Source organism: Pseudoliparis swirei, chromosome 19 (genome assembly GCF_029220125.1).
Source record: "Pseudoliparis swirei isolate HS2019 ecotype Mariana Trench chromosome 19, NWPU_hadal_v1, whole genome shotgun sequence".
Classification (NCBI taxonomy): domain Eukaryota; kingdom Metazoa; phylum Chordata; class Actinopteri; order Perciformes; family Liparidae; genus Pseudoliparis; species Pseudoliparis swirei.
Window position 1 is genome coordinate 11,917,533 of NC_079406.1, and position 14,508 is coordinate 11,932,040.

General features: G+C 39.6%; 1 protein-coding gene across 1 annotated transcript in view; it reads right to left on the bottom strand.

The window, feature by feature from the left end:
- Window positions 1-4,903: 4,903 nt before the first annotated feature.
- Window positions 4,904-14,508, bottom strand: part of abcb7 (ATP-binding cassette, sub-family B (MDR/TAP), member 7) — a 36,864-nt gene continuing 27,259 nt past the window's right edge. Inside the window, exons 12-16 of the mRNA XM_056440279.1 lie at window positions 14,285-14,414; window positions 13,714-13,885; window positions 8,518-8,621; window positions 7,720-7,827; window positions 4,904-6,374 (exon numbers count right to left, since the gene is read on the bottom strand). Of these exons, the coding sequence (XP_056296254.1) occupies window positions 6,156-6,374; window positions 7,720-7,827; window positions 8,518-8,621; window positions 13,714-13,885; window positions 14,285-14,414 (733 nt within the window). The 3' untranslated portion in view covers window positions 4,904-6,155. The remainder of the gene's footprint in view (window positions 6,375-7,719; window positions 7,828-8,517; window positions 8,622-13,713; window positions 13,886-14,284; window positions 14,415-14,508) is intronic.

The following is a 14,508-nucleotide window of genomic DNA, read 5'->3' on the forward strand; positions in this document are numbered from 1 at the left end:
TATCTTAAATACCAAGCACCGGCCACAAAAGATAATGTTATTATCATAAAGACTGTAATAACAGTTGTTCAGCAAATTACTTTTTTCCCCGCTAAATATATTAACTCAAATCAAGTTAAAATTATCATACATTTGCCTGCCATTATCATAAATGTGGCATAACACAATTTAAAATATATCAATATTTTACTTGTGAATTAATATAGCTTATAATTATACATAAAATAAAGTGGATGATAGTGAAGTAATATGTGTGAATGTGTCTTGTTTACATAGCCGAGCTGACCGTGTGTGCAGTGTTGTACATGTGAGTCCCAGTATGTGCCCCACTGGCTAAAGCCCGCCCTATGCACTGCGATCATACGCCGTTTACAGCTGATAACGCCGTTATTTGCACTGTTTGAGCTGTTAGCACCGCTAGCTCCTAGCCACGGGCTCATTCGTCACCATGCTGAGAGCCATGTGGAGGCGATTCCTCAATTATAGATTCGTAAATTAGCACCTTTAATGTAACACTCAAACAGCTGTCCATCGTAGCTGGAAGCTTTAACAGGTCTAAAGCCTCTCATACAGATGTGGAGTGATTCATCGTAGTGTCCACATCTCTCTGTTATTTGGACTGGGAATTTTTGTGCCGCTCCTGTTTGTTTTTGCAGGATTTCTGTTTATGAGTTATGAGTCATATATTGTTATTCCTTTATTGTTACATTGGAAAACACCGGCTTCCATGTGAAATATTGCCTCTACTCGTTTTACTGTATTGGAAATTAATGTACATACTTTTGGTTAAAAATATTTCTATATGTATATATACACATATATATCTGTATTATTCAACCAAGTACTCTAATCAACTGAATTATTTGGTTGATTTGGTTAATTAAGTTACTGTCTTTATTATTTTGATGGCATGAATAGCCATTTGGTTGATTAGCCATTTTAAATGTTTTACATAAGACTACTAAAAACATGTTTTTGAAGATTTCTGACAGTAGAATTTAGCAAAATGGTGAATGGAGTTAATGTTACAGTAAGGATATGTTATGAAAGTACAGAATGGAAGGAGCTTCACTGACAGACTTAGCATGGTGATGACATGTGTTACGCTACAATAATGAAGTGAGGTTTTCCAGGCCGAGCAGCTGAAAAGGTAATCTGAATTGAATGTGAAAAATGTGCGGATTCGGCCTAACACAGTTTAAATGAATCTACAGGAGGGGACTCTGGCATTCAAGCAAATGTAAAATGAAAGCCTGCAGGAGTTGAGATCAGAATATAAATGGTGAAATTTCAGATTTTTATGCTCACCGGGTCTGACAATCAGTGTGAAATCTCCAATAAGATTATGAAAAGTTATAACCTGCATGCATTAATCTTTGTAAAAGCGCCACTGTGTCTGACCAACCAGTCTAAGAAGGGGCCATTTGATTTTAATGTGTCAGCTCTGTTTCAGATGTGGTGAGCTTGATTCAAAAAGCGGTCCTGGAATGTGCACAGGTGTACACACACTGATTCTGTCTAAAAGTCTTAAAGGCCGCTGAATGACGGCACGACCACACCAAACACATGTCTCCTGCTCGTCACTTGATGCAGTTTTACAGTTTGTTTTTTTATGTATAAATTAAACCCTTGAAAAATGTCCCTTGTACAGCAGGAGTTATTTATGTAATGCTAAATCTACAGGTAGACATTGGTGATGATGATGATGATGATGTCATCCAGGCAGAGACCCCCAGAGCTGCTCCGTAGACATCGAATAATGGAACAACTCCTGTGGGACTCGTTGACAGTAAATTTTACTCCGACATGAGGACATTTTCTTATTCACGACTCGCAGAGTAAAAATGTCTCCAGATTTAGTCACTAATTCAGGGTCCCTTCACCTGTGACATCTTATGACATCACCAGTTCAGGACTTGCTCTGATTTTCATCTTTAGACAAGAAGATTGTGACTTTTCTGTCCAAAATTAGTGGATTGTACGATTTATATTCTTATGTAGGTTTTTCCCTTTTAGACCCTCTCTTAGAGTCCTCCAGTCCTTACACAAGATACCAAACATTTTGTAGGAAATAGAAGGAAGAGAGTTTAAAACCTTTTCAAATCAATGGAGCCATATAAATTTTAAAACATTGTTGTATAGTTACCTTCAAAAAGAAAAAGTGTTTAACCTTAGCATGTTTAGCATGATCAGAAATTAAAAGGATGTGTTTGTTTTTGTGACTAAAAAAGGAAGAAGACCAGAGATTCATAAGTTGTGTGTCTCTCTGCTCATGCATACATATTGCAAATGTGAGGCTCGGCTCATGCAGGCTCTGCTCTGACGTTGCATCAGCAGCAGCATACTGTACATTTGCAGAGATAGCAATACCACTATATCTGTGTTTATTGACTTTAAAAGGATCCGCTGTGTGTGTGCAAGTTCACACATGTGTGAATATTCATTATCATTTTGACCAGGAGCATTGATAAAGTACACAGGGATTACGCACATAAATTTAAACTCCCACACAAAACGGTGGAAATAACTACATCTTCTCAGAGGCATCCATGCATATTTATCAAGGCGTAGATGCCCTTGGCCACAAACTAGTTCCACTGATGGGAGAGAGCTGACTGTCTGGTGCAGTCTCAGTTATCATGATGAAAAAAAGCATGGCGGACTTCAGCAACAGGCCAGGGAAGGTGTGTGAGTCCTCTTATCACCTGTGCACTGTGAACAGCTTTCATGGGACCAGGGATGCAGCTCTTTTTATAGAAGAGCTAGGCCTACATGTTGAATCCATCACTGAATCACCATGCAAGATGTCATAGAGCCGTGAATTGTCAGAAATTAATGATTTAAAAAAGAAGATATCATCCTATCTGCACATAAGCAGCATGTTCTTTGAACATCTCTCCTTCTGTAGAAGGTCGTGGCTAAATCTCCTGCTGAGGCCCATATTAAGGACATTATTAAAGGCTTTTGTGTGTCTGCCTCTCTTTTGCGCCTGCAGAATGATGCATGGTAAACAGAGAGATGGCTTCCTCATTACCTCCCAAGGACATGCAAGCAAACAGCCCACAACAGCACTAATCACATGCACCAAATACAGAACGATTAAGGGTCATTGAACAGATTTTGTGACCAGAAAGCAAACCCTTTCTATGCGTGCGTCCATCTCGGATTGCTCAGTGATTTCAATATGTTTAGGGTTATGTCTTTGACCATATCAAACACATACGCAAAGCTTTGCCTCAGAAAAGAAGAGAGAAGCAAGAAAACTTCTGCTCAGTGAAATATGCAAGGCTCTCTCTCACTGAACCCAAGCAGATCCTAATAAATTATGTTCACTGGATAATTAGGGAACAACGGTGAGGAGCAACTGAACGAGGTTGTGAGTCGCTAATGAATAGCTTCATAATCTCATCCTAGTTTAGATTAGAAGAACGCCATTAACATCAACTCATCTGCCTGGACATCTGACGCATGAAAGGAGACCCATCGAACCAGTAATCAGTGAGTTGCTTTCCTTTTAAGCAGGGCTCTATCAAAGTCTACTTTCATCTATAATGTGTGACTTCCTCCAGAGGGGGTGGAGGCCTCACTGTGGCAGGCCATTTCACCAGATCAGTTCCATTTGAATGTTGTTTCTTCAATTAAACTATCGAATAACGTACATGATGAACTATTACAAATGTATAATGGTCAATCTCAGTCCATATTTAGTTATTTTTCAAAAATATTTTGAAATGGAAGATGGTTCATATGAATTAAAGGGTCAAGTTTTTTGCACAACTTTAGCAAATAACTAAAATGTAGCCACTTAACATCAATGCTAACAGCATGACAACACTTAGGTACAGATTCAGCGTAATAGTTGCACAGCAGCGCTTGGTCTGTTACGTTATGTGAATGCTTTTGTTACCGTCGGTTTCAATTATAATCTTGCCGAAAGGCTTCACAGAAAGTGCTGTGCAAAGTGTTTGGTCCCAGAGGAGGATCCATGGAGCTGCAGGGGATCTTGAGGTGGACCCGCTGCCTGTCTGTACACGAATCATTGAGCACAAGGAGTGTTGGGCTCACTATTGTGTTCATAGATATAACACTTCACCTTATAGTCATCTTGTAGTCAACGGAAGACGGCTCAATAATCTGAAATATATTTGCATTCTTTGTCTGCTCTTATTGGTTAAACAATAATAATTAAAAACATGTTGTAAATAGTCTGAAACTGATCCAGGTAGTTACATTTTTGATGGAAATGACGTGAATCAATTGTTTTACTTGAATATATTTGTACGGTCTGAAAAGAACAAATAACCGTGTATTTAAGGCAACTATATATACTTAAGTATATTCACCTTCTTCTATATAGACTTCACTGTTATTTCTGTACAGCAATTATAAGCAAGTCAGCCTGTGGTTAGCTTAGCTTAACATAACGACCGTAAAGAGCTAGCCTGACTGTCCAAAAGCAACAAAATATGTCAACAAGCCCCTTTGAAACTCACTTACTCTAAATATATTGTTTGTTCAATGCATAACCAAAGTGAAGAAACTAAAATGTTGTTGTAAGGTTTATGTGCATGACTATTTATTTGTTCCTGGAGTCTCCCCTGGTTGCTTGGTAACTGCTCAGTGCCAAGATATTAACAATTTGCCATTTTTATATTTTGGTGCACCTTCAATTAAACAAATGACATATACTGTATTTCTGGGGGTGGATTGTGTTGTCAGCAGAGCAACCAGGTGGTTTTAACCAATCATGCTAAGCTAACCAGCTGCATGTACTATTCCTTTAATCATGAGGCTATTTATTTTTGCTTATTAATAATCTTGTGACCCCCTCAATATCTAAAAAATGAAATGATATATATATATAGTGCTATTCTTACTTCTAGCATTAAACTCGACAAAGACCTTGTTATTTAGACCACATTTATTTGTCTGCCTGTAGTGTAGTCACACTCAATATAGTCCTCCAGAATACTATGAAACCGGCTTTACATTGCATCATACAAGACTAATATTGCATTTGTAGTTAGAACAACGTATCAAGGTTACTAACAAAATGTGAATATCACAGCCAAAACAGCCCTGTCCCAAATTAGGACAGAAGTGTGTTGCCAGTTTTTTAAACATCTTAGCTTCAGGAGGAAGTCTCTGTTTTCTGAGCATACAATACAAAAAGCGTTCTCAGCACTATTAAAATGTCTTGTCGTAACTTTTCATTAGAAGGGGCCCATCAACCAAGGCTAAACGATATGATAGTAAAATGTTCCCAGAGGAGACTTTCAAGTTCTTGCTTCTTAATGTGGCTTCTATTGTAGTAAATGATTGTTGAGGATTCATGATTTATTAGTTACTTCTTCTCATTCTCAGTGTGTTATGTTTACACGAACGTGACATATTGATCATTCACAAGGGAGATATTTAGCATGTTCAGTAGTCCAAACCTTCATGTTATATTGTGAGTAGAATTCAGAATACTTGATTATCTGCCATATTTCCTATTTTTAGAATACGCACTAAAAACATCATGTGCAATGTGCATTATGGCAGCAGAAGCAGACCAGCACATACGGCAAAATAATCTGTAATTCAGTATATCTAATCGCAGTATAAAATAAGATATATGCACATACCCAATGTAAAACAAAAGCTACCTTTAGATTGAGTTTATTTTGAAAATAATTTTAAAAAATAAATTTAAAACACATTTTGTAATATCAAGGCATATGTAAGCCATTACGTGTACTCTCATCTGTTCTCAGTGCAGTGGAAAAATGTCAATAAACCTGATGTCAAAATTGAGGGTGGGGGGGGGGGCTACCATGCTGACTAACAGATGTCTTACAGACACGTATGTGATATACAAGGTCTCTTATGCTTGGCTTCAGCTGAGACAACTGGCATAGAAGCTCCATCTCTGGACACCAGCCAGTGCTAAACACACTTGCTCCCTGTTCGGCTCCTCCTTCTTCACGTTGGCGAGCCTTTATTCATGTGAGGAGGAGGAGGAAGAGGAGGAATAGTTACATGGGTGGGGGATTGGCTTGAGTGAGTAGTGGGGATGTACCCGTACTCCGCTCCCTCCCAAATACTGCACAGAGCAGGGATTCCAGTGTCGGCCATCTGTGAGGGATGTAGAGACACGGAGGTGGCAGCTCCTCTCAACAGGAGCAGTTTCCACAGCCCTTAACACTGTTGAGGATCTCCTCCTGCAATTTTTTTCTCTCCTCCTCCTTCTGGGACAGATGCTCAGCCAGAGGCTCGGGCAAGCTCTTGTTGCTGTTGAGGATTTTACTGTTCTGGGTGTTCCACAGCTCTGCGTACAAGCTGCCAGGGGTGCTGAGGAGGGCGTGGTGGTTTCCTCGCTCTGCCACTTTACCCTAGCAGAGAAAAAAAAGAAAAGAAAGACATGATACCTCAACTCGCAGTGCAAATGAAGTAAAAATGAACAAACCATAAAGACAGAGTCCTATAGTTAGCATCTCGCCATGATCAAACAACACTGACCACACTCTCTGCGGAGAGTCAGCTCCCCCGTAGAATCCCTGCCGCCTCCCCAACAACTGTTGCAATTCCCCTCGCAAAAAAACTGACTCGCATAAGCACGCAACAAAACACACACTCCTCCCACACAGTCAAACACAACTGAAGACACCCCCTTCCCCCACCTCCCGTGAGCATGCAGGGGTGTTGACATCATCTTTAGTGCACCCGAGATGAGCACGTGACTGCTTCCGCTCGTTATTTTAATGAGCACTCCAGGCAGTCCTCTGCTGGTGACACCAGCAGCAAACGGCATGGCGGCTTCACACGCAAACATGCCTCCTCGCCACGACCCTCTGATCCCTGCCATCTGACTCTGGAAACATGGAATGTCACATGCTCACTCGCCGCAGTTCAAAGAAACCTCCTCTCATTTTATCATAACAGACTCCAGTACTGGTGGAAAATGTCAATCCATCCGTGCTACATTTGTCATTATTTCTTATTTTCCAGATAATAACTGACTACACTGTGTTTTGGAGCTTCACAGTGGCTGGAGCCCAACCCGTTACGTACTGCAGCATTTTTTTATTCCCTCGGATATTTCTCCGATGCACAATAAAATAGTGACAATGCACCAAAAAGATTCACTGTCTCCACATCTCCTAAACAAGCTTCATGTCTCCATAGCACCTTCATCCTGACTTAAATACATCTGACCAAAAACCATGATAAACCATTACTACAAGACATGCTTAGTCCTGGTTGAGGCCTCATCAGCGCCTGGGAAGCTGGCACATACATTATTAGTCACCGAGACAAACAGGACACGCCATCTGACCAAAACAGCACGTCGAGTCTGACTGCTTTAATGAGCCCTTATGGAGAAAATAATACATTCACTTGCACCAACAGTGTCCTGTTGTTGTTGAAGTTAATGAGAAATGCTAAACAAAGCATGTTTTCATTACATACATTGTAGGAAGGTATCTCAAAATAAATGAGAGGCTGCTTGCTAAATTCTTGTCGCTGGCAGATACAGATGTTGAAGGTCACGCAGAGTGCATGTCATCATCCTTCCCTTTAATGCTAATTGGACTGGCAATTAACACAGCGCATGTTTTTACTTGCAAACTCTAAACCATGATATTATTTGCTTTTTATGAACCTGACATTATAAGTGGAGATGTTAATCAGGAAAGGTATGGGATCAAATAAAAAAACAAGTGGATGAGTTCTTACCTCGCTGAGCACGATAATCTCGTCTACGTCTACAATTGTCGAAAGCCTGTGGGCAATAAACACTGACGTCCTGTCCTTCACCATCTCCTTCATCGAAGTCAGGATGTTCTGAAAGCACACAAAGGCAATAGCTTGATCACTTTGTGAGGAATTGAAAGCCTGTTCCAAAAGAAAATACTTTCTCAGGTTAAAAATAATGGTGGCTTGAAAAAATAATTAAAACAAATGCACATTAATGAAAAGATATATTTGAAATGTACTCTCAATCTTTGATTTGAAGGAGAAGCTAAGTCAACAGAATGTTGCTCAGCAACATCCACCTTCACATGCTTTTTCTGTCTTTGTTTAGATTTGATAATTTTAAAATACCAATGAGATAAAAAAAGCAACTGAACATCTCAATTAACACACATCTACTGCCCCACTCTTTTTTCTGAAGTTCAGAGAGGGCATACTGAACTTTCTCATTAAATGTAACATTTACAAAGACTGGGGTTTAAGCTGAGCTGGAGATTAAGTCGGAGAAAACAATGACAGGTGGCAGGGGAGAACATGGGGGTGGGTGGTGTGTGTGTGTGCGCAGGGGGGGGGGGTATGTCACAGCACGTATGTGACGCAGGACTGAGCTAAATTATTGTGCACCTACAGCAGGTGACTGAGTGGGTGTTTGTTCTGCTAAATGTGTATGCAAGCACAGGGAGGTGTCAACGTGCAGCACACAACGGGCATTTGTGGGCATGTTAGGTATGCATCCCTGTGTCTGTCAGAGCGTGTGTGTTCATACACTGTCAAGCCCACCTCTTCTGTGATAGAGTCGAGAGAGGATGTGGCTTCATCATACAAGAGGACAGGTGGATTCTTTAGTATTGCACGGGCGATGGCGACACGTTGCTTCTCCCCTCCTGAAACAAAATAAAAGACATCATGAATAAAAGCTAACCAGGTTAAAGCCAAAAGGATTGAAATATGGGAAGATACAGCACGTCCATCTCTCTGGTCTTACTCATCAGACCTCAAACGGATGAATGTGACGAAGAATCAGAAAGACACAAAGATTTCTCCACTGTGTCTGACTGTCTTTATTACATATGAGCTATTTGTGGCCTCTTGAAACCAAACAGAGTTCAGCAGATATAAATATTGCTGGCAGTGGAGATAGTTAGAAGTCTCACAGGCCCAGACTGCGCCCTCTACCTTGAAAAAAAACTCATTGGCAGCCGTCACATACAGTGAAATTAGTGAGAAGTTAGTCATATCTTTATTTTGTCCGTTCTCTCACTCACTCAGTCACTCCACTAAAAGAAATCTGTGCTGCCAGTAATTGCATCTTGAATGTTGAGTGAAAGTGCTCACACTATGTGTGTTAAACGCTGTGTGTTAACGTGGGCTAAATGAGTTGCAGAGTGATGCTAGAAGCCAAATACGACACAGTCGTATGCCATCACTGCAGATCAAATGAGGCAATGTGCCATTAAACACGTTCACACACACACACACACACAGAATAGGACAACAAAATGACAATGGTGCTGCTACAGATTACAACTCATTATGAATCTCATAAAATAAAGGTCAAAAGTAATAATTCAATTAAGTTTAATCATCTACTTTTGTTCCCACCTCACAATCAGTCTGAAAAGCAATTTTAGACTGAAACTTTTAATATAAACTAGAGCTGTGCCAATTTAAATATTCCTCACTGCTGGGAGTGTCTCACAGTCACATTTATTTCTGCCATGTATATTCTTGGCAACAGATTGAAGACACAAGAGAAGGAAGGAGTCCTAAAACCCAGTTATCCATCCATACATCCATTTTCATCCGCTTAGTCCGGGGTCGTGACGCGGGAGCAGCAGACCCAGCAGGTTCACCCAGACTTCCCTCTCACCCGCAACATTTTCCAGCTCATTATGGGGGATCCCGAGACCTTCACAGGCCAGCCGGGAGATATAATCCCTCCATCATATCCTGGGTCTTCCCCGGGGTCACCTCCCAGTTAAAATAACTGATAAAACCCAGTTATTTCATCTCAAAATCAATGATTTCTTTTTTTATTATTGATTTTGGAAAGATGCCTGAAATGTGCTTGACACAAGCTTAAAAGATAATTAACGTTTTGTTCCACGATATAAAATATGTCAGTAAACACTGCTCTTGTTTATTTTGATGTTTTTACCTGTCTTAAAAGTCAGTTGCCATCAAGACACAAAACGTCATCACACCGCCAAGTCCGCCTTCACATCTTCATCGTGTTTGTACTTGCACTCATGCGACCATGTATGGAGGACTCAAAATGACTTAAGTATAAATAAATAAATAAATAAATGCAAGAATAAATATAGGAATAAATAAACAAATGCTTAAATAAATGCTTAAATGAATAAATAAATGCTTAAATAAATGTATAAATAAATAAATATAGGAATTAATAAATCCAAGTTATAAATCAACAGGACATCATTAAATAAATATATCTCTACATTTCTGTATTTCTTCATTTATTTATTTATCTATTATGTGTCCACACGTATTTCTTCATTTATTTCTGTGTGACATTTACGTGTGCGTATATTCAAATGAGCTGGGGCGGTCCGAACCTCTGTCTAAAGCATGATTGGTCACAGGAGTGTGATGCACCTGGTGTGTTGTGCTCTACTACTTCTGTCTGGCACATGAAGCTCAAGTTGGCTCGCTCAGCTAACCGTTAGCAGAATTTAGCCTAGACAGCTTTCTGACTTCAGCCGTTTATCATTTCCAAGTACACAGAGTACAGACTCGTGTTTTCTTGGAGTCTGGTCTTGGGAGTCTGGTCTTGGGGGTCCAGACTCTCGAGGACGCAGGACGGTCTTTCTGGTCTTGTGACGTCACCACATCAACTGTTCTTGCTCATGAATTTACTCCAATTATTCACTGTAAAATACTTTACAGTGGAGTAGAATATGTTGCGGTGTTCACTGTTGTTTGGCGTAGGCTACGAATAAACGGTAATAACTATACAACGTCTCGTAGCTTTCCTGACCCAGGGTCGCTACAACATGAAGTTATGAATCTTAACCCTCAGTCAAATTGACGTAACGTTATCTTTTAATAAATAATAAACTCTTTGTGCTCTTTAGATCCTCCAAAACCTAATTATATCTCATGTTTAGCTGCTACGGAGACGTCAGAGCCAGCGGAGCATTTCAAAAAGTCCTGCCGAGATCAGGCTTCTCTCGGCGGCCACACAGCGCTGAGCGCCTGAGCTCACTGGTCCCATGAGCAGGACCTCAAATCTCCGTCGCATATCCTTATTAGGCTGAATCTCGATAAACCGACCACAGATTTGATGCTTAAACTACTAACTTCTCGGCTGAAAACATCCTTAAATTACATTCCGTGACTCAACAACAGTAGTATTTAGAATGTACAGACAAGAATGCATAATAAACGCTGTTCGTCTACAGATCCAAGTGCTAGGGATCGATTGCTTCTGTCTTGCTCTCCGACTTGACCAATCCTGTTCAACAATGAGGTTCGGACCGCCCAGCTCATTTGCATATACGGACACACATAAATGTCACACATAAATAAATGAAGAAATACGTGTGGACACATAAATAGAGATATAAATAAATGAAGAAATGTAGAAATACATTTATTTAATGATGTCCTGTTGAGTTATAACTTATATTTATTAATTTCTGTATTTATTTATGTATTTATACATTTATTCTTGTATTTATTTATACATTTATTTAAGCATTTATTTATTCATTCCTGTATTTATTTATTTATTTATACATTTATTTAAGCATTTATTTATTTATTCTTGTATTTATTCATGCATTTATTTATTTATTTATACTTGTCATTTTAAGTCCTCCATAACCATGATGTAGTTTGTTTATAGCCTATTATGAAGATTTTGGATTCACACTTCAAAATCATAAAAACGTGGTTAATTTGTCAAAGTTGTCACTATTATAAGAATAGTGTGAGGAAGGATCCTGTACTTAGACCATGTTTACAAAGTATACCATCAAACCTTGAGCTGTACAAAATTAACAGTCAAATATGATGATGGGGTCATCGGACCCTATGAGACGGCATAGATCCTATCTGCCTGATGGATCATCGAGGTCTGGGTCATGGAATTCCTGCTACCGACTACGCCACTGCCCTGTTGAGACTCCGCCCACTCCTCCTCTCTACCGCCATCTGCCTGATGGATCGTGGAGGTCTCCATCGTGGAATATGCCTACTATTAACTATTCATACACTCTGTCATATTCATTGAATGTATTTTAACTCTAAATCTGTCCTTCTGTACACATTACATCTATTGCACCTGTCCATCCTGGAGAGGGATCCTCCTCTGTTGCTCTCCTGAAGGTTTCTTCCCTTTTTCCCCCCTGAAGGGTTATTTGGGAGTTTTTTCTGATCCGATGTGAGGTTTTGGGGCAGGGATGTCTATGTGTACAGATTGTAAAGCACTCCGAGACAAATTTGTAATTTGTGAAATTGGGCTCTACAAATAAACTGAATTGAATTGAAATATCAAAACATGTTAGATTCAATACTTAAAGATCAATAATGAGACAATATTGCAGACATTGGCTGCTTTCCTAAAATGGTGGCATATAATATGTAATGCAGTTAGGAGTTCAGCGACAACAGATGCACCAGTGAGATAAGGTAACATTTTTGTAACGATTTTTTAAAGCACACATTGATATTCGATAAATAAATATATAAGCCATATTCTGTTAATACTATAGCTAAAGTTATACATCATATGACAATATTAATATTAAATTAGATCTGAAATTATCAGTTAATTAATCTGCAACTTTCATAAAATAATAATTGCTGAAGTTAATCACCAAAAAACCCGCAGAACACTGTCTGTTCCTGCCTGGTCAAATGTGAGGATGTTCTGCTTTACATTTTTATACATCTCTGTAAATTTAACATGTTTTCATGAATGAAAACAATAATTTTAAGAATTGACATATTAATCAATAATTAAAGTAACTGCTGCAACCTTATACTAGAACAATATACTGGTGAAAAAATGGCGCCTTGAGTATGACGCTGTCGCACATTCTCCAGTAGTTTCTTCCCTTAGGCCAGCATGCGAGCTACTTATTATGTGGGTGCTAGTGACTTTTTCTTTGCTCCGTCCCGATGCACGCAAACCGGTGTCGGAGCTCTGCGGCGCACGAGACAGCGGGCAGAGGACTGTTAACGTGACACGTAGAGACAGAAATGACATGCTGCTGCTGTAATGTGGCGCTATAGAGAAAGTGACAGGGGTGCGGGCCACTTTTTTTTTTTGTCATGCGATCTACCATACTACGTATTGAGCACCCCTGCCTTAGGCCTTCCGGGTCCTGAAACAATGGCTTCCCATAATTATAATTAATCCCCCTGCCATATATTGCATATTTTAAATGCACCAGCCATATTGCTTCAATTTCTCTGAAATATGCTGTTATACTGATTTATTGCCTCTTTTTAACATATAGTGCTGCTCTGCATGATTGTTTTGAGACAAATATGCATGATGTGATGGTGGAGTTTGAAATTATTTCTGGGTTTCAAATGTTTTAACCCTTGTGTTGCCTTCGGGTCATTTTGACCCGATTCAATATTTAACCCTCCTGTCGCCTTCGGGTCAATTTGACCCGATTCAATGTTTAATGTCGGTGTTCTTTCGGGAGTCAACAAACAAACATAAAGTACCTCACACTTAAACTTGGAAAACAATATTAATTCTAATAATTTTCTGGAGATTTTAATAGCTGGGGTCATATTGACCTCAAGGGTAAAATATGTTAGTAAATATAAAGGTAACAGGAGGGTTAAACATTGAATCGGGTCAAATTGACCCGAAGGCAACACAAGGGTTAACTTAGTGTAGTGTACAGGGACATGCACAAAACACACAGCTCTTATACTGGCTTCTGCAGAGGAGGCCATTATTTAAACAGTAGTCATAATATTGCAGCAAACCTGACAGCTTCAGGCCCCGCTCCCCAACCTGGGTGTCATAGCCATGGGGCATCCTGAGGATAGCATCATGGATGCCTGCAAGACGAGCCACTTGGTACACGTCCTCTGGAGTGGCATTGATGTTCCCGTACTGCAGGTTGTAGAAGATGGTGTTGTGGAACAGAACGGCATCCTGACAACAACAGTTAGAGAAAACTAAATTATTCTTTTGAGATTATTATTGCAGCAGAGGACTGCAGATACAAAGACATGGGTAGGAGGAAGGAAGAGAACTAACGCAAATGAAAAAAATACTGTTCATGTACCATCTGTTCAGATCAGCCTCTGAGCTCACTGCAGCGAAAAACAGAATTCAGCCTATTTCTAATGCTGTTGTTAACTAGTAAAGTTGTATGCTGCCCCCTTGTTGTATATAATTATTAATAATTACTCAAATACATTATATTTATTCATGATAAATAAATTTAAAGTCATTTTATTTGTGGGGAAGAAACTCAAAAGAAAGACAATCAATGTGCTTCTGAAAAAAACGTTTTGTTTATGTTGATTGTGTTGTGTGAGTGTCTCAGACCTGAGGTATGACCCCCAAAGACCTCCTCAGGCTGTCAAGGCTGATGTCTCGGATATTCTGCCCCGCTATGTAGATGTTCCCCTGCTGGGGCTCATAGAAGCGGAACAACAGCCGCACAATGGTGCTCTTCCTGCAACCGGATGTGGAACCAATCGTCAGCATTAAATTCAATTCAGTTTATTTTATTTAGCCCTATATCACAAATTTGCCTCAGCTTTACAATC